At 41.6% G+C, this 27,063-nt stretch overlaps 1 protein-coding gene across 2 annotated transcripts in view; it reads left to right on the top strand.

The window, feature by feature from the left end:
- Positions 1-1,934: 1,934 nt before the first annotated feature.
- The window catches only part of PPARGC1A (PPARG coactivator 1 alpha), a 356,064-nt gene continuing 330,935 nt past the window's right edge, over positions 1,935-27,063 (top strand). Inside the window, exon 1 of one of the 2 annotated variants that reach the window (XM_084516473.1) lies at positions 1,935-2,323. In XM_084516473.1, the coding sequence (XP_084372599.1) occupies positions 2,237-2,323 (87 nt within the window). In that variant the 5' untranslated portion in view covers positions 1,935-2,236. The remainder of the gene's footprint in view (positions 2,324-27,063) is intronic. The other variant, XM_084516472.1, reaches the window with a different exon arrangement.

Raw genomic sequence — 27,063 nt, 5'->3', positions numbered from 1 at the left:
CACTAATCCATTGGATCCATGGGTGATCTGTTAGGTAACCATGCAGTTAACCTTAACCTCCTACTGGTGATGTTCCTGCAGGGACAGCTCTGATGAATGTCAAAGGAAGAGACTCTGGGATAGAGCAAATGGTTAACAGCAGGCTGAGGAACAACATTTGAAGGGAATGGAGAGGAAAAGCCCCAAACCTTTAAAAACCCAGAGTGTTTTTTTAAGGCTTTTAATGAATGCTGTATTGCAGAGGCAAGAGTATGTCACTGGAGGAAGGAGAGTAAATGCCACCTCCTGAAGTATATAGATAGATTTTTGGCTAATATGTGATCTATCTATATCCCACCAAACATGACAACAAAAGAACAACAGTAAAAACCAAAGGAAAAAAAAATCAAATCTTCAAAACCTGAAGAAAGATCTTCAGTTCAAACTGTGCAATTCTAGAGAACAGATTCAGGCTGGAACACACAGAGATAATATGAAGACGAAGCACGCAATGTAAAGTTGCTTAAAATTTTAGAAGTTTTTTTTTTTTGATGACTGATCCCTCAGAGGGATGAGAAGAAAACAATTCAAGAAGGATTGTGAAAGGAATTTTATTGGAAGGTTGAAATAAACTCCTAATCCACATGAAGCTCTGTGGGCCACTGAGGAGCAGCCTTAGCAGGTTGGAGACTCTCAAGGAAAACGCCAAAGCAAGTTGAGAAACAATCCACTGCAGATATGGTGAACTCTTCATTCCTTAGGTTGTTTCCATATTCTGCTGCTGGGAACCTTCCTGCTGTATTGTGATGTGGTTTAGGGAAGGATGAAAGGCTCTGTGACCTCCTAGAGAACAGTGCTGCGTGCTGTGAGGGTTCCTAAATTCATTGGATGATGAATTCATCGCATGATGAGTTTAGCTATTCTTGGCTTGCTGTCATTTGAAGTAGTCTCACCTCGGAGTGGTGAGATGCTATGGCACTGAAATGTGCCTCGTGGCATTCCACTTGAGGAAAATCAGATTTCCTCAACAATTAACAATGGTTGAGGCATTCCATGGGTACTACATGGGTGGCTTGTTCCCTAAATGCTAGGCGAGGAGGAGGGAGGAACTTCAGCGGCTTTTGTCCGGAGCCCAAGCTGTCAGAAACCTGTCTGTGCCCTCTTCCAGTGGTGGCTCCGGGTTGGTGGGGCTGGGTGCTGCCCCAAAACGTACCGGCCTTCTGTGGAATGACGGCTGGAAGGGAAAAAAAATGAAGAAAAAGTTATATAAAAAGAAAGAAAGAGACACATAAAGAAAGATATATAAAGAATAAGGTATAAAAAATAAAAAGATGTATAAAAATAAAGATATAGGAAGAAAACATGTAAAGATGTATAAAAATAAAAAGATAAAGATATATAAAAAGTAAAAAGATGCATAAAAATAAAAAATAAAATGTATGAAAAATAGAGGTATATAAAGAAAAACATAAAAATAAAGAAAAAGATGTATAAAATTAAAAAGTTGTATAAAAATAGAGATGCATAAAACCAAGAAGATGTACAACAAAGAAGAAAAAGATATATAAAATAGAGAAAAAGCTACAAAAATACGAATCAAAGCGCACGCTGGGCGCAGGCCGCGCCCCCTCCCGCCCGCTGCCGCCCCCAAATGGCGGCGGGGGCGGGGTATGGGCACGCGGCGGCTCGCGGGCGAAGTTTCCCGCGGGCGGGAACCGCGCCCCGCCCCGCCCCGCCCCGCGCTTGGCCCCGCCCCCCCGTGCCGGCCGCCCGCGCGCGCGGGGCCCCAACTTTTCGGGGGCGGGGCCGCGGGGAGGCGGCGGGCGCGCGGCGGGGGCCGGCACTTGGCCGCCGCGGTGCGGCCGCGGGTCCCGGCAGCGCCCGGCTCGGCTCCGGGCGGGAGCAGGGGAGGGGGGCGGGATGGGGACGGGGATGGGGACGGCGACAGGGCGGGCGCCGGGGGCTGCAGCGCGGCCCGGCCCCGGCGGCGGAGCAGCGGCAGCGAGCGCGCGCACGTGACTCCGGCTGCTGGGCGCCCGCACACCGCGCCCGCTGCCCTCGCCGCCTCCCCGAGCACCGTGCGAGACGCCGGCAGGGCACGGCTCGGCTCGGCACTGCACGGCACGGCACTGCTCGGCTCGGCGCTGCACGGCACTGCTCGGCTCGGTGCTGCTCGGTCCCCGGCGCCGAGCAGGCGGCAAGAGTTTGCGAGGGCTGCCGCTGCGTTGCCTTCCCGGCGAGGTTGCTTGCCCGGAGGATGGCCGGCTGCGGGCTGTCGGAAGACGCCTTCTTCTCGTCCTTCTTCTGCAACTACCCCTCCTCCTGGGAAGCCTCCTACAACCAGGTGAGGGCACGGGGGCGGCGGGCGGCTGGGCTCGGGGAGCGGCACGGCGGAGAGGAGACCTTTATTTTGTATTTTTACCCTTTTTTTTTTTTTGCTTTTTTTTTTTTTTCCTTCTCTCAGCCCCCCATCCCTCCGCCTTCGCCCCCCGAGGGCGGCGTGAGGCGAGCGGGCGGCCGGAGGCGCTGCCGGCCGTTGGGGTCCGTAACGGTCTCTGGGGGTCCGTAACGGCCGCTCCGTAACGGCCGGCGCCCGGCGGGCTGTGAGGGGAGCGGGGCGGCCGGTGGGGGGTGCCCCCGTGGTGGTGCTGAGGCGCCGCTCGCAGCGCCCCGCTGCCCGGCAGCCGTGCGGGGAGCCCGGCGGAAAATGAAGCGGGGCTGCGCCCAGCTCCCTGCTCGCAAAGTTTCTTGTGGTGGGGGAGCGAGGCGCTGCCGGGAGGGAGCGGTGCCGGGAGGGAGCGGTGCCGTCGCACCACAGCCTGCCCGCTCCGCCTCGGCGTGGCCGGGGAGCGCTGGCGGCACGTCCAGGGGCGGTGTGCCCGAAACGCCGGCCCCGAGCTGTGTCTGAGGGGGAAAGGTGATTTGGGAGGCGGGAGGGCTATTTATAGAAGGGCTGCGCGAACTGTAGGGTAGGCACACAAAGTTGAATTAAATATGCGTGATTAGGAAAGGAGTCGGGAAGGAGAAGGTGTAATCATTACCTAGCCTTACAGCGGGAGCAGATGAGCGTGCGAGACTTTGAGGGGTGACGATGAGAGGGATTTCTGAGATGCGTATTCTTTCTGGTGCTCAAGGCTCCTTTCTATTTTCATCTGTTACATATTACGTTAGCATTTACATCAGTCACATTCACCAGCTGAGGATTAGCGGGAGATGCTAGTCTGAATATGAAATCAAAATGAATGTGGGATTTTGCTGCGAATAGATTTTCTTACAAGTTTTAACACTTAAGAAGGCAGGCTTGGCTTAAATGTGACAGTCAGCCATGTTCATGTTTGTTTGTTTTTTTTCACCTGAACTGCATCCAAAAAGAAAAAAAGCTTGCAGACCATTTCTGCTTGCTAAATATAGCAACGTTGCCGAAGTAGGATTTGTTTTGTGTGCTCCTTTTAAAACAAAACAGCAAACAGGAAAACTTTAAAACAAAGTGCTGAGATGAGAAGATGGGTTGACTACTGGAAAAATAGTTATTTATTCCTAGATCAATAAGATGCACTCTCAACATCTAGTACAAGGTAAAAGGATCCTTTGTATAATAGCGGCTCGGCCATGCCTTACTAAAAGAATCTCTTCCTGGCATCTCGAGACACGTTTTAATGAAAGTGTAAGTAATCCAAGTAAGGCTTAATAATGGAACCAGTCAGGATAAAGAGAACAGTCGTTTCTTGTGGAAGCATAACATGATACCTGACAGCTTTGAAAGCAGAGATGGGACGTTTGCCTTACAAGTCAGTAAGGCTGAGCTGAGCGATGAGTTTCAGCTTATATTTTTGATGCATTATTGCAGTTCATTTTTAAGCACAGGACTGTGCGGGTGATTTGTTGGTAATGCTCTTGGAAGGAACTTTTCCCATCGCATATTGAATTCAGAAGTGCATCACAGAGGAGCTTGCATCAGAAAAAATATATCTGGAAAGTTTCTGAAATCTCTTTTGAATCCATTTCTGAGGTAGTCTTCCAGAAAACAAGTCTCTGTAATAGGTATAAACACGACTTCCTTGGATTTCTAAAGAGAAGTCCAAAAATATTAGCAGTTCTGCAGAAGCTTGGTATCTCTTTCATGGTTATTTTAGTACAGGGGCTTAACTATTACGAGAGATTCTAGCCTAGACAAACTTGTAGACGTAAATCCCGGGAGCTGTGAATTGCTATCGCATAGGCTTATCTGTGCTGTCTTGCCAACGTGTGTAAACCCGAGGCGAAGGAATATCCGGCAGATTTCCCATTGATTCATTCTGTGATCTGCATTTTAGGCTGTCAGTAAGGATGCTGCTTTTAGTTCGTTGCTTAGTGAATATTCGGTCTTCAGAAACTTCCCGAGTCTGTCTTCTGGCTCGCTGAAAATCAGTCTCTGAATTGGTAGTGGTGAGGAGCAGCTATTTCTAAGTACTGCAGAGGGGGATGTTTGGCCTGGGAAGAGCAGCAGGTATATTCTTGGGCATAACCTATCTTCCCTTGCTGAACTGACAGCATATTTGTATTAATTATTTTTCGCTCTCCAGTCCAGAACCGTCTGCGTTGTTGTATTACTGAATCTATATGGTTGGAAGTGCTTGGGAATCGTTTGAAATGTAATTGTTGAGGAATGAAATCCTATGACTAAGGCATAAATCTGGATGCTTATTTTAATTCAACCTCAAGAAAATCCCTGCAGTGTAGAAGTGAAATGAGTGTGCTGCCTGATTACTGCCAGGATGTCAGAGATCTTTCCCTCAGCGCTCACGGAGGGCTTGTTACCTGGCACCATCTCTTCGTGCTGCGTTTCCAACGTGGCCATACTTTACACAGTGCACTCTTACAGGATGTATTTTGTGCATATAGGCAAGTCAGTGAAAGATTAAGCTAAGAATCAGCTTTGTGGCTCCTCTATTTGTCTTTGCATGTTCAGGGACAAAAGTACTCCAGTGCAGCCAGAGCGTTCATCCAGTATTTTGAGGGTTCTTGCTTGCATGTAGCTCATTGCTTCTATGCATTTTCATCTTTTAACTAGAGTAGCTCCAGTGGCTTCATGTCAATTTTGGTCCATAGCCAGTGAGACTTTTTGACTTATTTTTGTTTCCACAGTTTCCAGATTTTTTTTTTTTGTTTGAATAGCAGAGCTGAGGGCATATGCAGGTTTGAAAAGATGCTAAATGAGTTTGTGCTACTGCACTGCACATGTATAGCATATAGTATGTGTGCATATAGCATATAACATACGTTGAAGGAGAGATGATACTGCACAAGATTGGGCAATGCATGTTGCGATTTTTGTAGACCTTTTTCATAAACGGAAAAAGAATTTTACATTGTTTTATATTGTTTGAATACCAGTGGAATAAAACCATCATTCAAATTCACTTTATTTTAGCAAAACCTTTAGGAAATTAAAACGACATTGTCAAAACTAAATTAGTTAAGAAAAAGCAGTGGTCCTGGTTTAGTGTTAACAGAAAAGACTTAGTAAATAAAAAAAGAAGTTAATTCCGGATTTTAAATTTTTTTTTTTTTTTTTTTTTTTTTTTTTGTATCCAAGGGATATGTGTGCTGGTGCACAAAGCTGGGGAAAATGGGACACAGTAAAAATGAAAGTGAAACTGGAGAGACCTTGGCATCCCAGGAAAAGATAAAAAATAAGATGCTGAGAAAGAAGCTAGTTCTGGCTTAAATAATTCAAATGCCTATAATAAAGCAGGTTACAGACTTTAAAAAAAAAAAAAAAAAAGTTTTTAAACTCGATTCTGTTTCTTTGAGAGAGTAATGCCTTGATCAGACATTCAATACAGTAAATTGAAGAAGTTTCAGTCCTCAGCAGTGAATGGTACCATTTATTTCCAAGGTTTGTCATCACCATTGCACAGCATTTGAGAGAGTAGATTTCAAAACACATTTTTTGCCTACTTCCAATGTTGTTATTCTGGTTGTTGTTTAATAAACCCATCCACAGACTGGGCGAGAAAACCGGTGTATGCTGTGGGCAGTCTCATCTGGCAAAAAAAGCACAGTTTAAACTGGGTGCAAGTAATTTCCTCTTGCCCCAGAGCAAAACAGGGAAGTAGCGGTACAGCAGGGCAAAGTAACCAAAGTTTAAAGCAGAAAATGGGCAAGATGTTATTTTTGTACCTGAGTTTAGATGAAAAGCTCAGGTGCAAATTTTAAGGCGCAGGTATGTCTGTGATGAACTGCATTTTAGCACTTTATACAAAAGGCAGGATTTTAAAAGAATAGAGTTGTGTTCGGGAGGAAACGTCAGTAGTCCTAGCAGCGTATTCTGTAGGAACAGGGCAGGGAGTTCTTAGCTGGTCAAATGTTCATGTGGTCTAAGCAGAAATATAAAAGTGCAGGGTTTGCATTGGAATGAGAATGGGGTCATCCACCCTTTGTACTCATCATCAGGGAAGCAGAACCTTCTTCCAGAGAGACCATAGGAAATCAATGAGTACACTTTGCTAGTGTAGAGATAAATGTGCACTGCAGAAGGGTATTAAATATAAAAGGGCAACAGTAAAATGATTTACTACGTGAAGCAGTGGAACTTTCTTTTGGTCACCTAAAAGACAATTTTCTTTCTTCTTTTTTTTTTTTTTTTGATAACGTAATTGTATTTTTTAATACTAATATCTGAAAACAAGCTGGCAAGCAAACTATTTTGCAGGGTTTTGAGCTGTATGATGCAAGCTAGGAGAGGCTTGTTTACAAATGGCAGCTTATTTAAAAATGTATGCATCGTTTTGAACATATTACCCGACATTTATCATTTAGATTATAATCATCTGACCCGACTTTACCAAAAGTTAATGGGTTTTCTAATTTTTTTTTTTTTTTTTTTTTTTTTCCTGAGGCAGTGTGGATGCTTGCGATCCAGTTTGTCTCGCTATGACCAGAAGGTATCACTGAGGGATACCAGCGCGACGGATGCACATAGGAGAGAACCTGACGTACGTTTAGGTGTAGAGGCTTAATGAAATGTGGAAGAGCAGGTGCACAGTCCTAATGTGCTGGTGCTTTTTTATTTCCTCTTATGTGTCTGTTTGCTGTGTGAGCAAATCTTCTTGTATGTTTGAAACCTATAGGACTGTAAAATCACTAAAAAGGAAGGAAAGCCAATATTTTACAATATCTTTTGTCTTAGGCACCGCGTTCTCTGCAAATGGCAATTCTTGTGTCTACTCTAAAGGGAAAATTAAGGTGAAGAAAGATTAATAGCAGAGCGGTCCTTGCTCTGGACATGGCACTTGTGACTTGGTGGTCTTAGTTTGGAAGGGAAAATGGAGTGCTCTTGGTTCAGTGTGCACGCGTTGGGACCTGGGATGGCAAGAGGGGTGCCTGCACTAGCCCATTGCTTGGGAGCAAGAGCGTGCTGTGAGTCCCCCCACATCGCACCCCTGCTGTGCTTTGGTTTGTATTGTGGGCTGCTCCTGTGGGACATGTGCTGAATTCCTTTTGGGCAGAACAGAGCTGGGAGATGTTCTGCAGGAGCTCCTCTTCTGTATTCGATCTGCAAATTCACATTCAGCTCGCGGGATGAGACCAGAGCCTGGGCGAACAGACCTCGCCCCCAGGTGTGCGGTGTAGGCATCGGATCCCCAGCAGCAGCAGTTCTGCTCTTCCTGTGCCGTGGTTCGGCACTGCTCGCTGGTGTAGCTCCGCTTGTGGAGCCCGCCTGAAGGCCCACCGCTGGTCAGGAAGCCAGTCGGAGGCTTGGGGCTAGCACAGTCACCTGGCACGCGTCCTTTGGTGGCAATCACCAGACCATTATTCTTCCCCTCAAAAAGGGCTAGTTTGGGTTGGCATGAAGAGAAAAGGTTCATTTGATCGCTTGTAACACACGAGCGGGTAAGAGGCACTGGTACTCTGGCTCTCAAAAGCCCTCCACATTTTTAACCCGTTTTATTATTTGCAAGAGCAATTTAGTTCCTAATGTTAACAATGAGTGATTATGATTCTGTACTTCCGCTTACAGCATAAATTAGCATTTTGTTTTCCATTACAGCTTTTGAATGAGGAATTATAATGTATAATTTGCTGCAAATAGATGTTATCATCTCTTTGGTTGTGAACAACCACATAAACTTGAGCAAATGATAAAAATGGAATCAATTACTTCTCAAATGGAAATAGTTTACAAACCTTCACATGCAAAATGGCAATGGAAGCTGGTTATTGTAACAAATAATTACTTTTTTTTAAAACAACATTTATTGAATTCCATTGACAATTTAGTAGTCGTTTATGGAGGATTTAACTGCCCCCCCTCAAAATACATGCCACATAATATCTGCATTTTTTAAACTACAGATTGTCTCTCTAGCCCATGTGTCAGGCTTTGACCACGTATATTCACCTGTACGTATGTTCCAGAAGGGGAGCACTGAGCCACAAGTCACACTGATGCTGAAGGTGGTTAGAGAGCCTCACAGTATCCTGGGATTAGTTAGTCAAGATTGAAATTACAGAAGAGAGAAGCGAAGAGTATGTGTAGTAGGCTGCATCCAAAACCTGCTGAAGGTGCTGTGAGTTTTTCTGCCACTTCAGGACTGACAATCTAGGTCCTGGTTGTTGGGGGGATAGAGAGGGGGAGGAGACAGTACTGAAACTGCTTGAATGAGTGGATGCAGTGAACATCTGCTGGAGGGTAAGGTGATGGTACTTCACTATAATTAGTTTACCAGTATGAATGTCATGAAACAAAGTCTTCTGTCAGTTGCTATGACATGCTTTTGTTTTATACAGAGTTATTTGTGCTTGGAAAAGTATTGCTCCACAGCTAGAAAGAATGTGAGAACTAGTTCAGGATCCCACCCATTCTTTCTTTGCTCCTTGTAGACCTGCTTCATCTTGCCTAAAGACATAATCCATGCAGCATTTTCAACCCTCTCCTTTCAAAGAGGCTGTCTAAGCTGCACCAGTTTTCTGCATACTGTTTTGCATGTATGTTGTATTCTGGTCCTCCGAAGCTCTGACCACTTAAAGCCATCACCCACGTGACCTCGGTACCCCAATTTGCCAGCCTTTTTCTCGTAGTCTTCGCTGCTATCCCACTGCCCCCACCCATGGTGGATGCGATACAAGCCCTGGTTGAACGTACCGAATTGATTTCTTCACTCCTCTCCACGTCTTACATCTACTTAAAAATACAATTCACAATCCATACTTTGCCTCATTTAGGGCTTTAGAATTCAGACTTCTTGTTGATCCTTTTAAAGCCTTCACATAATTCAGCTTTTCCCTGTTTACTCTGTTACAACCACTCTGTTTACAAATGATGCTAGATTTGGTGCTTGTCTGGGTTGTTTCTCCTCAGCAGCATTTTCTTGCTATCCCCACACTTCACCCTTTGACGTAGAGAAGTTGTGAGCTAGCGGGGGAAGATTACATAAGCTTTCTTCTGCCTGGTCTCTTGAAAGCCATCGCTACCTAATTATTAAAAATGGATAAACTTAATTTGGGCTTGGAAAGCTATGGAACAAGCTGAGCAAAAAACAGTAATCACCCTGACTGCTTCATTTCCTTGCAGTTGTCTGGCGCTCATTTCTTTAGGTTGGTGTCTGCTGACATGCTTCGGTCTGTCTGGAGATCAGCATCTTTTAATAATTAAAAAAAAGACTCTAAAACATTACAGGTGAAGTAATTCCAGGGGAAAAAATAGTGATAAAATGGGACTAGCATAACGTGCAATTCAGGATGCTGTATTCAGTGTCCTTCTCTTGAGACTGTGGAGCTGATGGCTATGGATGGAGATTTCTCATCCTGTTATTTTTGAGGTAGTTATTGGGTGTGAAAATTTACTTTCTTGTTTTCACTAAGTCTTTTTATTTTTTTAACTTTCTGAACACACTGTCTGGGACTGGGCAAGGAGGTGAGTGTTATGAAGCTGTGTATTTGCAGCGAGGCTTTTTGAAGCTTAGAAATAGACATTTGTTGTAGCAATCATTTCTAAAACCAAGTACCAGCGGCCCTTCAGGAATGTGTGCATGGCTCCATAAAATGTATCCAGTCATCCTGGGGTTCCTGGACTGAGCAGTTTGCAGTCTCAGAGGTGTACTTGGACTGTAAAATCGCACTCCGACAAGATAACTCACTTCAACCACTTGTTTTCTTCTTTCTTTTTTACTTCTATTTTTTATTTTCCTTAACAGTCAAACGGTACAACGTGACTTGGTGTATCTGCTGAACTTTGACTTTTTATTCATGAAGCTTCTCATTATATCTGTCTGCTACCTCTCTATATGCTCATAGTTTGCTTAGGCCTTGATCCAGCAGACCACTTAATTGCTCAACTGTAAATGCTTGAAGTCGAGAGAACTGCTTAGAATGTGTGTGGTGTCTTGGACTGGGGCCTTAGACAGCTCTATCTTAAGGTCAGAGAACTTTGCTTCCTTCTTGTTTGTTAAGCACTTACCATACTCGCAGTACATTAGAAGTATCGATGGTAATTATGGCAGTGGGAGCAAGAAAGCAATGAGGAGATCAAGGAAACCTAGCAATGTTTACAGTGCTGTTTATTGCCGGTTCAGTCTCTCTTTGTTAAATGGATTTGCAAATAAAAGATTATTCCTTTTCCTTTCCCAAGAAAAAAGTCTTTTGATGGAAGGAATAGGTAGGGCATTAAAACATGTTTCCTGCACTGACAGAAAGCCATGCATGAAAGATACTTAAGGACAGGAAACTCCTTCTGGACCTTAAGCAAGGTTTGAAAAGAAAAAAAAAAAAAGGCTGAAAACATGCAACGGTTTAAAAAAAACATCGTAAGTAGGACACGCACACGCTTAAATATTTAAGTCGTTTACAACAATGAGTAAATGAACTACTGACCAAATAAATTAGTAAAACAAAAGTAAGGTTGCACTTCCAGCCTTTTTTATTTTCATCCAAAAGACTGTTAATTGCTGCAGGATTAAAATAATTCATATTCAAGGATAGAAAATGATAACAGTGCAGAAGCTTGGATGCTCCAGCTATGCAGAAACAGTGAAAGGAATACTTTTTTCTTTGTGTGATGTCAAAGCCAAAAGAAGGAGCGGAGGAAAAAAAAAAAAAAAAAGGAGAGGGTTGTGGCTCTTTGATGTCACTTTCAGAATAAAAATAATACTGTAAAAGAGCTGGCATAATCTTTTTCTATTTATCTAAGTCCTTTTTTTCTAAAGAGTTAGGGCAGCATTGTTAATTGATTTTTCTGACACTCATAATAACAGTTGTATTAGAAATAATTTACAAAGGATTTTTTTTTCAGAAGCCTGAGCCTTGCAGAATCCGTTGTAGAAAAGTGGGTAGAGATTGGATTATTGTACATCGCTGTTCTCACAGAATTATGATCTACTTGATTGGTAAAAGGCATGTGCTTTTTGCATGGTCCATTTTCAACCGGTGGTGTCTTTCCCATAAGATTTGCTGGTTTGGTACTAATAGCGTCAGGATATCTTGTGCCCTTTCAGTATGAATAAAGGTTGTCCTAACAGCTGCTCGGATTGTGCTGGCATCGTATCTGTCTTTGCTGGACTGCCAGTTTTTGGCTGGAGTATTTTAACACGCTGGAGCTTTTCTCTGGTTACCAATGGTTGAATCATTTCCAGCTGTGAAAACAGATGTGTGCCTTTTTTGGGAAGTAAAGTTAATTAGGGGAGGCTTATGAATTGCTCCTTTCAGTTATTTATTTAATTTATTTTATTTGGGGTAAGAGGATGCATTTAGGAATAGAAAAAGTTTTTTTATCAGCGTGAACTTTGTCAGATTATCAACATGCACATCATTACAAGGAGAATTTTTGGTTATACCGTGACAAAAAGAGCATGGCAGTTGCCCCATGACATGTTGAAAAACAAGTTGAAAATGGAAGTAAGAAATACTTTGTATTTAAATTGGTAACTGTTCAAGTTCAGACAAAAACAGCAAATGAAAGTGACCAGATGACCTGAGTGCCTATTGTATACTGATATTGCTATTCAGGCATTTTGTAAGGCTGGCTCAGTCTTTCCAAATCTATATGGGCAAATGCTTTATGTCTCATTATTTTTTTTATTTTATTTTTTTCTTCTGTGTCTTTTATCTTTGTTGAAAGGAATTCTCTAGGTGAAAACTCCTCTGAAAAATATTTGCCATGCTCCAGACATCCTTCTGCCTTTTGTTTTTAGGCTGGTGATTTGTATCTTCAACGTTGATGTCTATTTTTACATCTGCTGGTAGGCACAACACAGTTGTTATGGAAAAGGAAACTTTTAGTATGAAGAAATTGTTGGTTTTGTGATTTCTGTGCTTTAATTCTTGATTGTTACATAAAATAAATGGTGGATGATGAAAATGAAGCTAGCAGCAACTCATTTAATTTTTGTCAGTCCTGTTGCAGGTAGGTGCCTTATGAAACAGAAGGCTGTTCATTAGAGCATCCTTGAATATGAGCAACAGTGTGCATATGCTAGGGCTGCTGAGTAAAACCCCAGACGTACAGAAGTGTCGCTAGAATTGTCACTAAACCTTCACGTCGAAATGAACTATCAACTCACTGAGCAGCATTCATCTTCTCTAAGACTACTACAACTGTAAGCTAGCAATGCAAACAAAACAAATGTTAACACATGTAATTTGGATTTTTTTTCCTAGAAAAATGTGTATTTGAAATGATCACGGAGAGACTATTATAAATAATAAATACAAAATTCTCATGGAGATTTTAAAAGTGCATCTGTGAAACCACTGAGCTTTTCTTCTGCCTTGAGTACACTGAACTATCGTGTCAACTGCAGGACATATTTGATGCTTTGGATGCATTCCCTCTGCGAGGGTCTCGGTGGAAAGCATTACGTGTTCAGAAGAGTGTGCTGTTTATCTTATTTATATTGTTGCAGAGAAGGAGGAGATGGCATCCTTCTCTCATTTTAAAAGCACAGGAAACTGGGCAGTGGTTTGAAAGCTTCTCTTTTTGTACAGGGCATTGCTTCCTGCTTAAGCAGAATGACTGTCTGCCTCAGGTTTAGCAGTTGCCTGGAATGAATTAATGTGGCAGTAGTACCTGCAGTACCAGTTCCTATGACCTTACTGTGTTATATTCTTATTTTTGGGATTAATTTTTCCAGATATTAACTGTATGGACTGATTTTGCCCCAATGGTTGCATGTCTCAAGTGAGGGTGTTTGTTTTTAACAGAGATATCAATAAATGTTATTTTTACTGTCTCCAGGAATGTTACTAGATTTAAAGAAAAAAAAAAAAAAAAAGCAAAATCTCATACTATGATGTATAATTACATTTTTTCACAAAATAAAACTTTTTTTAAGGATCCTTTTTAGTAGGAGATTTCTTTTTTTTTTTTTTTGTATGACACAACAAGCAAATAAGAGAACAAATAATAAAATGATTGGCATATTGAGAAATATTTTTTGCAAAAAATATTTCTTTTGTAGGTTAGAATGTGTAAAGCAAAGTGGCAGCAGAAGTCAGAGCTGAATTTGATTAGGGATCGGAAGGTTATTAATAGTGCTGATTACTTCAGCTTAGTTATGTCTGCTCTAGTATTACTCTTATTTGTTTGCAACAGTAATCAAGCTCACTGTAAGCCCTTATCTTTGACCAACCAGAAGAAATCATAAAAGGAAATAATTGTTTAGTGAGAGACTTTGATAACAGCATGACTCTTGTGTGGGAGACAAGGAGATAACACTGTCTGAATGAAACGATATAACCGAGGTAGCTAAGGTGATAAATTCTTCAGTAGTCTTGTCTTCAGTGGTAAAATATACAGCAAATTAAAGATGTCTTTTCAAGAATCATCTTAAGAACTGATACTATTTGTAATTTGCATGTGTAGAGGGAGAGTGAGGAGATTCGGTGTTGAGAATAATACAGTTTTGTAAAGCTAAAGGTTTACCCACAGAGTTAGACCAGGTGATTCAACCATTACTTATTATCCAGTTATCCCTGTATTGAACTGAAAGCTGTGGTTAGTGTTTGACTTGTATTTGACCAGCTTATTTTCCAGACGTGAAGTATTTATCTGAAGGAAGGCATCAAGATACTTGGTAGAGCTTTTGATACTTATTGTACTGGTTAATCATCCTCATTATTTGCTTTCTTTAGAAAGCTCTGTTTTTCATTAGATTTGTTTGGAATTCATTTTCTTGGAAGAGATTCTCTTTATGATTTGATCTGGTAGCTTGGAAAGCCCTTCAGTGTCTTTTTTTTTTCATCTGAAAATTAGTTTTACTCAAGACACCACTGAGTTTTCTTTTTGTTAAGCTAATCAGAGTAACCTCTTTAAGACTCATAGTGGAGGATGTTATTTGCAGACCTCAAGTATATTCGTGCAACTTTTCTATTTTCCTTCCAGTTTTTTGATTTCCCTTTAGGAAAGTTGGAAGCTGGAAGTATGACACGTTATTTCAGAATTGTTCTCTTCAATGTTCTCAGTACTAAAGGGAAGAATTCACTTTCCTGCTTCTTCAGTACGTTCAATGTTCAATTTAGTTGTGGTTTGCAAACCTTACCATCTTTACTGGGTTGTGGTTATGTAGGTTATGGTCTACCAGTCAGGACATTGAGTACATCATCTGTTTGTTAGTCTGCACCTTAGTGCTTTGCTTTATTCGAATATATTTTGCTAAACCAGCCTTTTTTCTTGTTTATGACTCTTTGCCAGTCATTTCTGTCTACTAATTTTATCATCGGTGTCTTTATATCCCTGATGAAACGTTGAGTGGTGTGAAGCCTAGCACCAGTCCTTGCTGAAACCCAGGAGAAACTTCTCAACCCTAAGCTAATTCTTCATTGACAAGTGTTTTATAATATCTCTTCTAACCCCCTTTTAATATACTTAAATGTACTCTTATATAGTATCTTCTCAATACTTAAGTCTGAAAGTCATGCTGTAATAAATCAGCTGCCTTGCAGAAAGTCTCCTACAGATGCATAATTACTGAACAAGTAGTCTCATCAAATATTTGAGTTAAAATTACTGGATATTTTTAGTGAAGAGATGCCAGTCCTCTAGTTAAGTTACACATCTATGTAACAGCACATTACTTAGTTCCTGCTCCTCCCAGGAAAGTTATATTTTTGTATTCATAGTGCCTAAATGAGCATTTTTATAACTTTGGATCTATAGAGGCTATACTTGACTTTTCACATGCTTACACATTTCGTGGCTACACCAAAAAGACATTTATAAAAGCGTGGTGTTGGGAGCAAGACTTTACACACTATGCATACATAATGTGTGTTAGTTTGCCAGCTTCTTGTGTGTGTACCCTGGGTACTGTTAAAGCACTTTCATCTTTTTCTAGATAATGCTTGAATAACTAGAATCATATTCAGCATTGGTCTAGACTGGGGAAAATCAAAAAAATAAAGCTTTAGGATGGTCTTGGCTCCTTAGTTTAGTGCAAAAAGGAAAAATAAATGAGAGATACTAAATCCAGATTCAGTATTGCAGAAGTCAGTCCGAGCCAGGGCTGAATGACTCCTATATATGTGAAAATGAGCTGGATGCGTTACTTGTGCACATGCTTCATCTGCCTCAGACTCCATCAGCCAGGACTGCTTCTGAAAGAGGTGGCCCTGCACCCCTCCTGCCCTCAGGCCGGTGCCACCTCGCTCTCCTCTTGCCTCTGGCTCTCTGTAGCCACACAGACCTCCTGGGGCACCAGGGCGGCAGCACAGGCTCATGAGAAATCAAGAGAAAGCCAGCTAAGAAATGGCAAATCCGTGTGTTTCAGCATCGGTGATGCCTGTGCTGGGTGCTCTGTGGTGTGGGCCTGCAGCCAGGTGCACCGAGGGAGCGAGCAGGCACCGTGCTCGCCTTTACTGCCCCGCTCGGTTGGCATGGCTCATCGTGTTCCTCCTGACAGAAAGCTCTCTGTTCAAATTTGCCAGCTTTGTTGCATGTGTAATTGCTCCATAACTCTCAAAATGGCCTAAAATAACTTAAGCATTGAAAAAATTCTGCTCTTATGACTCTTAAGAACCACAGGCAAACCTGACTTCATTTGGAAAGAGCTTGGGTTCGTTTGGAAGGACCACGGCTATGCTGTCATGCTAGGACACTGTCAAGAAGCGGTGGCAATCCGCTGGAGGGAGGTTTGTAGGGCTGGTAGCCTGGCTGAGCTGCAGCCCAAGGGACAAACCGAATTCAGCCGATGTCTGTTGTGAAAGCACTAAACAGGGAGAGGCAGTAAGTAGGTAGGAGTTTTTTCCCCCTAAGGAATATCTGAGGTGAAATAGGTCTGGATTTCTTTTTCAATAGATCTGGAATTTTCTTAATTGAAGAGCTCTAGGTAAATGAGCAAGATTTTCTGTAGGTATATATGGAGAATGTGGTTATCCCCCCCATCCCCTTTCCTCCTAGGAAGTAATGATTTTGAGCATCCAGGCATTTGAAGGCGCAGCTTCACGTATCTTAAATGGCGCTGACTGTCAATGGCTAATTGTTTAGTATTTATTGAGTTTTGGGGCTCTTTATGATCTGTTTTTGAGCAACCCAGTCTGAAGAATCAGTCTCTTGACGTGCATTGTCTCCAGTAGTTAACACGTGAGGACAGCTGTACTGAAGGGAAAGCTACATGGAGACGTTGCTGGGCTGTTATACAGGGAATTACTAATAGTCATAAAAATTGATAACTGTAACTAAAGTCTTTCTTCTCAGTAATGTGCTCTTATGATGTTCGTTAACCACAGGTGGAGCTTTGAAGACCTGATGGATAATTTTTTAAAAAATAATCCTGGCCAGCATGGTAGCTCTGTTACGTATTCCCACAGTGCAGAGCTCTGAGCTTCATTCAGGCTCTTGAGCCTTAATCCCCATATGTTCCCCTAGAAAACAAAATTTGGTGATGTGTTCCTTGCTTGCAGATTGTACAAGCTGAAGACTGGAACAGGCCTATCCTGGTGTCTGTGCCAGACTTATGTGAGATAAAACACAGCCTGAAAGATTTCCCTGCAGACTGTCAGCAACCACTAAGAGTTTTGATTTGGAAGCGATGACTGTATTTAGAGCTGAGTCCAGAGGGCTTCGGGTAACATTTGTCAGAGGTGCTGAGCCTTGTTTTCTGAAGGCACGTGTGTGAGAAGCAAGGTGCCTTTCCCTAAGACTTTAGGTAAGCTCTCCGGAAACGTGTTGTGCTGTGTAGGAATATTTGAGACAGTTTTAAATGAGCTAGCTCAGATGACAAAGCAATGGAGATACGTGGCATTTCAGTCTTCTTGTGGGTTAGTTACTGCAGTAGGCAGGCTTGTCAGTTTTTCTTCCTTTTGTCTGCTATTCAGGTGGAAGGAAGGTTGTGTTGAATACCTCTGTTCAGCATTGCCCTTTGCATATAGTATGTGTGCATTTTAAACTAATATATGTAACAGCTGAAGATGAAATGAAGGGAATTCCAAAAGTTTTGTTTTTGTGAGGAGACGTAAGAAATCTCTGTCAAAACAAACCTGAAAGATGATAACTGAAGTTCAGGTTAAAAAGCTTTGTACTCTGTTTGCCTGAACTTTAAAAATAAATAAATAAATAAATAAATAAAAAATCTTCAATCTAGCATAAAGCCAAAATAAAAGTACGCATTGAAATGCCTAGTTTTATGTTAATTTAGATGTATTTGTGTGTCTGAAAACTCAAGATATTTTGCTGCCAAGAAGTGAAAATGCCATCTGTGTAACATTTTCTTAAATAAGTTTATATATGTGCCTTTAAATTCATAAAGATAAGATGTGTGACTGTTTTAGAAGTGAAAGTTAATGGTTTTGAATGAGAAAAAATACTTAATACTCTAAAATAGAAGAGATATATCCATACTAAGTCATCTAACTCAAAGATAGTGTGGCAAAACTTGCTTATAACTCATCTGCATAGCCAGTAGCGTGGGAGGAGAGAAAGTGCAGGTATTTCAAATCTTGCAAACAAAACTGTAATCAAAGTTTTAAGCATTGTCCTGCTGATTCTGTATTTAATGTTCTCCCCAGCATCTTCCTGTTATAGAGTAGCACAATGTGCAGCATTTAGTATGTGTTTAATCACTCTTTTGTTTTTAAACAGATCTTCTTCAACTGGTAGCAGCTTTAAAAATTATGTGAGTAGAACTGCAGGAACAAAAGCAAATGAGAGAAGACAATGTAATGATACTCTATACTTTATATATTAGTTTTCTTTCATTTGGGAACTCAAGGAGTATTGCTTTTGGTTGCCAAATGTTAGGCTGATTGCTTTCAAGGTGAAGCTGTACTATGCTGCTTTGAACTGATACTGCATGATTAAGGTAATAAGTAAGTGCCACTTAATTGGAACAGGCCTGATCTGAAGACATTCCAGGTAACTGATTTAAGCCAAACAATACTTAATTGCAATGACTGTTGCTTAATGGGATGGTAATTATGTGCATTGGGGATGCCTTCAAATGATTCATTGGTGGTCTTTTGTGTCTCTCTCAATGTTGGCTCTTTTTTCTGTTATTCAAAACAGCTTTCAGTCTCTTCATAAACAGCCATGATTCATTCAGAAAGTGTATAAACCATTGCAGTGGTTTGCTCTTAATGGTTCTGTGCCAGAGCTTTAAAATCAGCTTGCTTAAAATCATAATGCCTCTAATGATTTTTGAAGACCTTTTTACTTCCTTTCAGGATTTTGAAGCTTTGTTTTTGCTTTTTCATTTTTCTCTGTGATCAAGAATGTTAGAAATCGAAATAAGAAAAGACAAGTCACATAATTCTGGATCTGGCTTCTGGGTTGTGGCAGGCGCTACTAACATTGTGAGACTTACTAAATCATAGAAGTTGATATGTTCTCTGCCCTTGGCAAATCATTGACTTAGTGTAGTTCTGTCATACTCTTTTTGTGAGGATTGCATGCTTTCGTCTGCGTGAGCCCTCCTGATGTGTTACAAAAAAACACTTTGCAAGTGGGGTACCCACATTTATAGTTGAAATGGGCCAAACATGAAAATTGGTCCTTATCCCACTTTCTCAAACATTGCCCTAACAAATACTTGTTTGTACCTTCTTAATTTAGCTTTGCTCTGCCTCACTCTTGCTAGCGTTGCTCTGCCTATCTACTATGATATGCATTACCATATCTTCAGTATGGGGTGCTGATGTTTTCAGCTTCAGTTGCAGTATGGCTGTCCACTTTTTTCCATAAATGTTTGCACACTTTCACACTATCTTTTGAGGCTGTCCCTTTTGAGTAGGTGTGTATATTGGCAATCGTGCTGAGAGGCAGTGTTTCCTGAGGTAACTTGGCAGACAAGAGTTCCCTCACGGTGCTAATATTACAGTTCGTTTTCAATTCGAGATCTCATGCTTCCATATTTTTCAATTTTATATCTTGTTTACAGAGTGAACCTATTGGATTAGCATAAGTAACTGTGTTTGAATTTAAAAGACAGAATCTTTCCATTTGTTATTTCTAGATAGCTGGTGCTTTTATGTCCCCTTTTCTCTCTTATTACATCTAACACTTGAAATGCAGGTAGGTTTTACTGATAGCTCCTGCAAGGGGTGATTTTGAATGGCAGGAACATATGTAAGAAATTTTCATTATGTAAAAAATAAACATGTTTCTCTGTCAGCAAATAGACTGCAAATATGAAAGCAGGACAGTGTTTTTATCATGAACCTCAGAACCAGCATATATTGCCGCCTTCAAAAATGAAAGGACACTCCAGGGTTTGTGGGATAACACTTCCCTTTTCCTCCATTTTTCATTATCTCTTCACTTTAGGAATATTTAAGAAAGAATTTCAGTGACACACATACGAAAGGTGGCACAGGAGGCTTTGCTGGGAAAACCAAAAGTATGCATCTCCAGAGCAGCAAAGTTGTCTTTGACTCCAGCTGCAAGCACTCTTACATATTGCATCCTATCTCTTTATTTAAATCAGCTGAGAATATCTAACCCCATTTCTTTTGAATGAAAAAATATTAGAAACTTGAAGCATTATTTTCATAAGCATTTTCTATGTATATGTTTATAGAAAAGTGGAGAAACTCTCAGATATTGTCTAGACTACTTAATTCATCGGCCATTGCTTCCCAGCATGATTTTTTTTGTTTTGTTTTTTGTTTCTTTTTTCCCCACTCCTGCACCTTTAAAGTGGCAGACAGCATTTTCAAAATGTCTCTTCATTTTGGTGCCTTTATGCTTCTGCCCCACTGAATTTGTTAAAGGGCCTGACTTGCAGTGGGTAAAGATGTGGTACCTTCAGAAAGCGTAAGCTTCTATAAGATGCCTGAAGGTTGGTTCCATTAACCTGCATAAATTAAAACTAATCCCAAAATATTTGAAATACATTTTCAAACCCACTCAGCTCAGTAAATGTGAAGGTTTTTAAGTATATTAGTGAGATGTAGGCCCTTGTTTTGATAGGTGTTGTACTTACTAATATTTTATCTTTTAAGTCAAGGTCTTATATATATTTTTTAAAAAAAGCAAATTAATAAATAAGGAAATTGTAAGTCTAACATTGCCTGTGTAACACCAATTATTCTAGTTCTCTGATGTATAAAGAAATACTTTTATCACAGCATGACTTATACTTCACTGCAACATAAATGCTATTCTTTCATCAGTAATTTCCACATATATACCTAAAAATTGAAGTAAAAAACATCATAAAACATAGCTGAGTTAAATCTGTTGGCCAGCCTATAGAGTATGTGTACTTACTTTGTGAGTGGATGGTTTTATTGCTTTTCTGTTAAGTGCTTTCCTAATTATTGCTTTCCTTAAAAACAATATTTGTAAATATTCCAGAGTAAAAATAACAGTAATTATAATGTTTCAGTAATATGTTTTCAAATAAAGGTCGTGATTATTAGAGAGATATAAAAACTTAAAAAAAATAGCTAGTTTAAAGCTTGCAAAACCAGGATTTAGGTTTTAATGAGCTTTGGATTTGGTGGTTAGGCCAGAGTATAGTTGGTGCAGATGGAGATGGCTGCCTTCTCCTGAAGGCTCAGCTCTCTATATGTTCCTTGTGGTTGTGTAGTGGAGTTATTTTTTTTATTTCTTATTTTTTTTTTATGTTTTCAGACTCTAAACCCAAGTCTTCCCCTTACTGAAGTGTCTTTTGAAACAGACGTTCTCTGGCTCAGCCCGATGGCTGTGCCAAACTAGGTGTGAAGCGTCCCCTTGCCTCACACCCAAAAGAATGGGGATGCTTCCATCTCCATCTCATCTTCCTCCACCTAAGGATTTGGCCACTGATGTGGTGATGTGGGAGGAGGCCTGCAGCCACGGCTTGAGGCTGCTGGGGCTGGAGCAGAGGTGTCAGTCTGATCACAGTGCTCCGTCCCTTGTCTCGCGGCACAGATGAGGGCAGAGTGTAGTCAGTAGTGCTGTCACTGGTGCGGTTCTTCTGGGATCTGGAGCCTCTCGTTTTTTCATAGCCTTTCTTTTTTTATCCTCCCTTTGTGTGTCGTGGTTTGGAACAGAAGAGTTGGTGCCCAGAAGGCCTTGTGGTGTGACTGCATGATGTGCTAACAGCGCAGAACCAGCAGGAGAGCGAGTTACCCCAGCTGGCTCAGCTAAACCCCTTACTCATACAAGAGGTAACTGCCATCTTGGCATAGGGGCACAAGGGAAAAGGAGACATTATAGGCTTCTGTGGTAGTTTAGCTTATTTACTGTGGAAATTGTGGCTGAAGAGAGACTTCTGAAAGCTGTGTTAACTGGGAGAAGCTAAGTGCCCTCATGAAATACAAGTCAGGATGTAAGAAAAGGCATGGAGGGCCTTGTGGAAGAAGCAGACAAATGGGCCATCTGTAACCGTAGAGACACTACTGCTAGATGCTGGTAGTGCTTCTAAAGTCATAAATTGATAATGCTGTTAGTGTTAGATGCCAGAACTGCTGCTAGTGTCCAACAGCAGGAGTGATTTTCCCACTGGGAGAGTGAGTCATGCCGTCCCTGTGGAGAGTAGTGTATTAAAAATGTGGAAACCAGTGAATTGCGCTAGTTTTTGGAAAATACTGAAATATATCTTATACAATGCCTGCGTTGTCACATTGCAAATAGGTTCAGATATGTAACCTATAGCAAAATAGGGGCCTGTACAGGACAGGTTTTTATTAGGTGCTACAGTGATGTGCAGAAAGACATGAGGAGGAAGGGAAGGCACACAGACCAAGGGCTTAAGGTGGAGATGGATAAATGATAAATTAGAGTTGGCTTTCCATCAGTGATTGTCACCCCTCTAGTAGGAGAACACAGAAAGTGTCTTCTCTATCAGCCCCAGCAGTTGATAACACATCCCGGATTCCCATTGCCAGGCAAGTCCATGGTCAAGCTGGGAAGTCAGCCTGGGGGTCAGGGTCTGGGCGAGGACCAATGTTCATCATATTACTTGAGACAGTTTTTTCCTGTAGGTAGAACAACGTGCAAGTGCTGCATCAGGAAAGCTAAAAGGAATTGTTGTAGTCCTCGAACTGAGCAATAAGGGGAGAGAGAAAGTGACTCTGTGAGCATGGGAAGAGCAAATGACATGGTATGGCAGGTCCTCTCAGGAACACTCAAGGACTGAAAGAAGTTTAGTAACACAGAAATGGAATGGATAAAACAGTGTGGCAGGTGGGGAGGTGCAAGGAGGCAACAAAGCTCTCGTCTCTAAGCTCTGTGCACTAATGTACCTGTCCTGTTGTGAAAACAGGTAGGGCAGAGACCTGGGCTCCCAGGGGCCAAGTGCCTCCTTCAGCAGTTGTTTTCCATTGATATAAATGGGCTCTTTGGGGAATGTGTCATAGCTGTACAAGCCTTTTTTAGAAGAGACACCTGAGAGTTGCGAGAGAGCCATGCGGCCAAGTCAGAGCCTGCTTGTACCAATAGCATGACTAAGACTTGTGCTGATGTAAAGAGTGCTTCAATAAAGTAAGCAGAGGTGGAGAGACGTGATAGAACTGAAGGTGAAAAAACTGCTTGAGGTCTCTGTGCTCCCAGAGAAGTATTACTTCGATGACTGCAGTAATGATTTGTTTGTGGTTATACAACGTATTTTAGCTTCAGAGCGATGAGTCAGAGCATTTCACAAACAGCGCGATTTTAGTGTACCATATCCCTTAGCAGCCTGAACTTAGACTTCCATGCTCTTCCAAACCAACGTGTCTCACTTTACAAAAGATGCCTTATACATGCATACAGTTGTGTGCTGAAGATATTCTGTCTGGCTCCCAAGAAAGCAGTCTTTATTAAATCAGACACCAAAAAATCAGCTCAGGTCATAAGCTATGTTGCAAAACATAAAATCTTTGTCTTTTCAAGAAGTTTTTGTATACAAACAAGCAAGGGGGTAAGGAAGTCAATGCAGATGATTCCCTTCCAAGCCTTTGGAAACAAATATGCTGCAACCCTGACCTATTAGCATACAGAAAACCTGTTAGTGTGCAGCTCCTTTTTTTTTTTTTTTTTTTCTGGTTATGTACAAAGATCTTGGCTTTGTTCATGTTTGTATCAGGTAAACTCTCTGCGTTTTGAACCTTGCAATGTAGCGTTACACAAAGAACCTAGTTTACTTCAAAGGGTGAAAATATTGCCTTGTGTTTGGCAGCAGATAATTTTGTGATATTTGGGTAATGTCGTGTTGGTTACCGCTCAGCAAGTCAGTGCAGGCAGTTAAGCAGTTGGTTACGTGTACAGAAAAGTAGATCTTATGTGACTAAATGACATTGGCAGACCATTGCAGATTAGGTTTCATTTTCCATTCCCTTCTTTTTTAATAGTTCCTTTTGAAACCCTTTTTCTTTTAGGATTTGATGTATTGCAACCCATGTGTTTGGAAGTTACAGCAATGAATATCTATGAAAATTAGGTATGAGTAAATCAAAAGTAGAGAAGATGTGGAAAATGCAAATCAATTTAGATTCACAAAATTTATTAACTTTTGGGAGATTTTTTACTCCCAAGAATATGCAGTATATTATGTCCAAGAAACATCAGTTGTGGCAGGGAATGGGGGCGTCAAAGGGAGAAAAGTAGTTTTATCTAAATAAAAGTTCTGTGCAAATGCTGAAGAAAACCAGAGATGATGTTGCATGGCAGAATTCATCTGTTCCAGCAAGTGTGTATGCTGTAGATGGAGCAGCAGCTGAATTGCTGTAGAAATTAATTTGCCCCACACAGAATAAGTTGAATAATTTACTAGAATAAACATGCAGGGCTGTGATAGGAAACCATCTACTCACTGTATCTGTAAGGGGAAAAAATGAAAGTAATCTTGTAACTTGCTCTTTGTAAGCAGAGAGAGAAGACCGAGATTTCCTGGGCTCCGTGTGTGATAGGGTGGAGAAGCAGGGCAGAGAAGTCCCTCTGTGTGCTACCATCTTGATGAGCAAATAGGGATACCTGGAAGAATAGACCCAACAGTATTTGCACCTGAAAGCACAAAGAAGTCTTTATGGTTGGCCCTCATACTGATGCATGTTCCTTTTCCCTGGAGGAAGGAAAAATCATTAGAAATCTGTTCCTGGAGCAGTGCAGCTGTGTACCATGCCAGACACGGGATGTGTGACAGTTGCATCTGGTTTCTGTGTGATGGTTACAAAGCCTGTATGGTTGCTGTCAATCGTACAGCGGTGAGGCATGATGCTAAATTAGTTCAAATAATTCACAAAGGAAAAAAAATGCATGGTCTTATTTTGTTTTCCTTCACAGTAAAGTGATAGGATGCCCCAGGTCTCTGGCAGGTGAGACCTGACGGAGGGAAGTGAACTCCTTGGGTACATGTACATCTATGGGCTGTGAAAGTGGGCATTCTCCTGCCATCCCGACCTGACCAGCGTGCTGGACGTACGTGTACCTCGTGTTTTCACTGCCAGCAGACATGGGAGCTGTTCCCCTGCGCTGCTCGGGAGGAGGTAGAAGAGGGTGGATGGGGGGAAGGTGTTTTTAGTTTGCTTTTAGTTTCTCACTGGTCTAGGTTGTCAGTAATAAGCAATAAATTACATTTAATCTCATTTACACCAAGGCTGTTTTGCCCATGACAGCAATAGGTGAGCGATCTCCCTGTCCTGTCTCAGCCCTTGAGGTTTTATTTTCATTGTATAAAAACATACAAATCCCCCCCTGTAGTATTTTCTTCTGAAGGTGAGGAGTGAGAGAGTGGCCTGGTGGTGCTCAGCTGCCCGTTGGTGTTAAACCACCACGGGAGAGCTGCAAATCTCTAACAGTTCAGCAAGGCACTAACCAAAATAGACAAAATACGGTGAAATGAAACCTAGCCGTTTATTTCAGGCAACAGGGAAATACCAGCCTTGGTGCTAAATTTCATGTATATGAAGTATTTATCATATAAATAAATAAAACTTAATCAGAAGAAAACTATTTGATCCTTCATACAAGAAAGAGAAGGAAACAAGCAAAGGCACAAAAGCACTATTTTTTTTTCACATCCACTGCTGTTTCTGACTCTTGGCTGTTGTTTAGAGGAGGAAAAAAACTGGAGTGTTTTCATTTGGTCTATGTGAGAAGATGTTTGTGTCTTCTGCACAATATAGAATTATTTTTATCGAAACCAATTGATTCAATACTTTGTTTAGGAGACTTTCTGACTTCTTTTGCTAGAGCCTTATGTCACATTAGTAGCACACATTCAGATGTCCCCTGTTCTCCTCCAAAACATCATGCAAGTGCTGTATTGGGTCTGGCTTACATGTAAAACATAACCCTGTGAGACGACAAGCTTTGTGCTCCTGTTGAGCCTTTCAGGCAGGTGGATTTGGGGAAGTGTATATACTTGAGGCAGATTGCATTGCAGGCACTGCTCACCAGTCGTCTGTCTAAAGTGGTCTGGGCTCCTCTGGTAGCCTAAGGAAAGAGACGTGTCCACAGGATGATTGACCCTCAGCCAGTGGTTGAATTTTATTGCACTTGTTCAAATACATTACTCCTAGATGGCCGAAGGGGACACAAATCTCATCTTTATTAGTGTAATAGCAAATGGCCTGGTCAGAGCGAGTCGTTGAACCGGGAACTGCCACAGCAGGTGAGGATGTTTGCCTTCAGACATGGTAGAGATAGCAGCTGATTGTCACTACCTGCTGCATGCTAGGAGTGGTGGCAGAAACACTCTGAAGTTACAGGAAGGGCTCTATCCATGGTTACAGTCTGGTTTTCTGACTTTGTCGTGTTTCCTACCACACCAAGTCCTTTGGAAAATAGATGTGCGTATGGGCAGGTTTGGTAGCTTGTTGTAAGCTGGCAGGAGGATGCTCTGGTACCCAGGTCTTCAAATGTCTGAGTTCAGTGATGTGGCTGTGTGCTGTTCTCCTCCTGCTTTTTTGCTCTTGAAAGAGGAGCAGCCAGATTTCGTGGGCTGCTGATGCCTATAAAATTTTGACTCGCAGAACTGCTTCTCTAACCACTGCTGGGAAATGAGTTCAGTGGGGTGGTGGATGGAGCAGCTGCTCCCTGCGCCTTGCCCAGCTGAGAAGATTATTCTGGTGTCAGTTGATTTGTCTTTCCTGCCTACCTAAAGTTCTTCCCCTGTCCTCGCTTGGATCATCTTCTGGTGAATTTGCCAAGCCTTCTGTGTGGGATCCATTAGTGAACCAGACTTCCTTGTGCACACTTAATTCGTTGTGCTCTCATGAGGACAGTTCTGTGCTACCCAAAGCTTACGATTAGTCTGGTTTGTGAAGGCTGATTCAGCAGACACATCTCCTATTGCAGTCTCAAGTGCAGCAAGCATTATGCATATCTGCTGTATCAAATTCCATGGAGCTTGTGGGTGGTTTAGAAATAATGTGAGCTAAGCAGTTTCTGAGCACAGCTTGTTTCTGTAGATGAAGGAACTATAGCTTTTACAAAGCACAGCTTTTTAATTTTTTTTTTGTCCCGTATGTTAAAGAGGGGCTTGGAAGTGAGAATCATAGAATCACAGAATGGTTTGGGCTGACACAAAGAAGCTTGTTTTGTATTTTGGGTGAAGTGGGAGAACCCAGTTTGTAGTGTTTATGAATTTTTTGGAAACATGTGAGTAGAAGATAGTGAAGTTTGAAAGCACTGCCCTGGCAGAGACAGAAATGTACAAGCTTTGCTGATTTCACATGTGCCTGGATTTACATGTGTAGTGATTCCTCTCT

This window comes from Aythya ferina, assembly GCF_964211825.1.
Source record: "Aythya ferina genome assembly, chromosome: 4".
Lineage (NCBI taxonomy): Eukaryota > Metazoa > Chordata > Aves > Anseriformes > Anatidae > Aythya > Aythya ferina.
The sequence above is the reverse complement of the archived record's forward strand: the minus strand, read 5'-3'. Positions and strand labels throughout refer to the sequence as shown.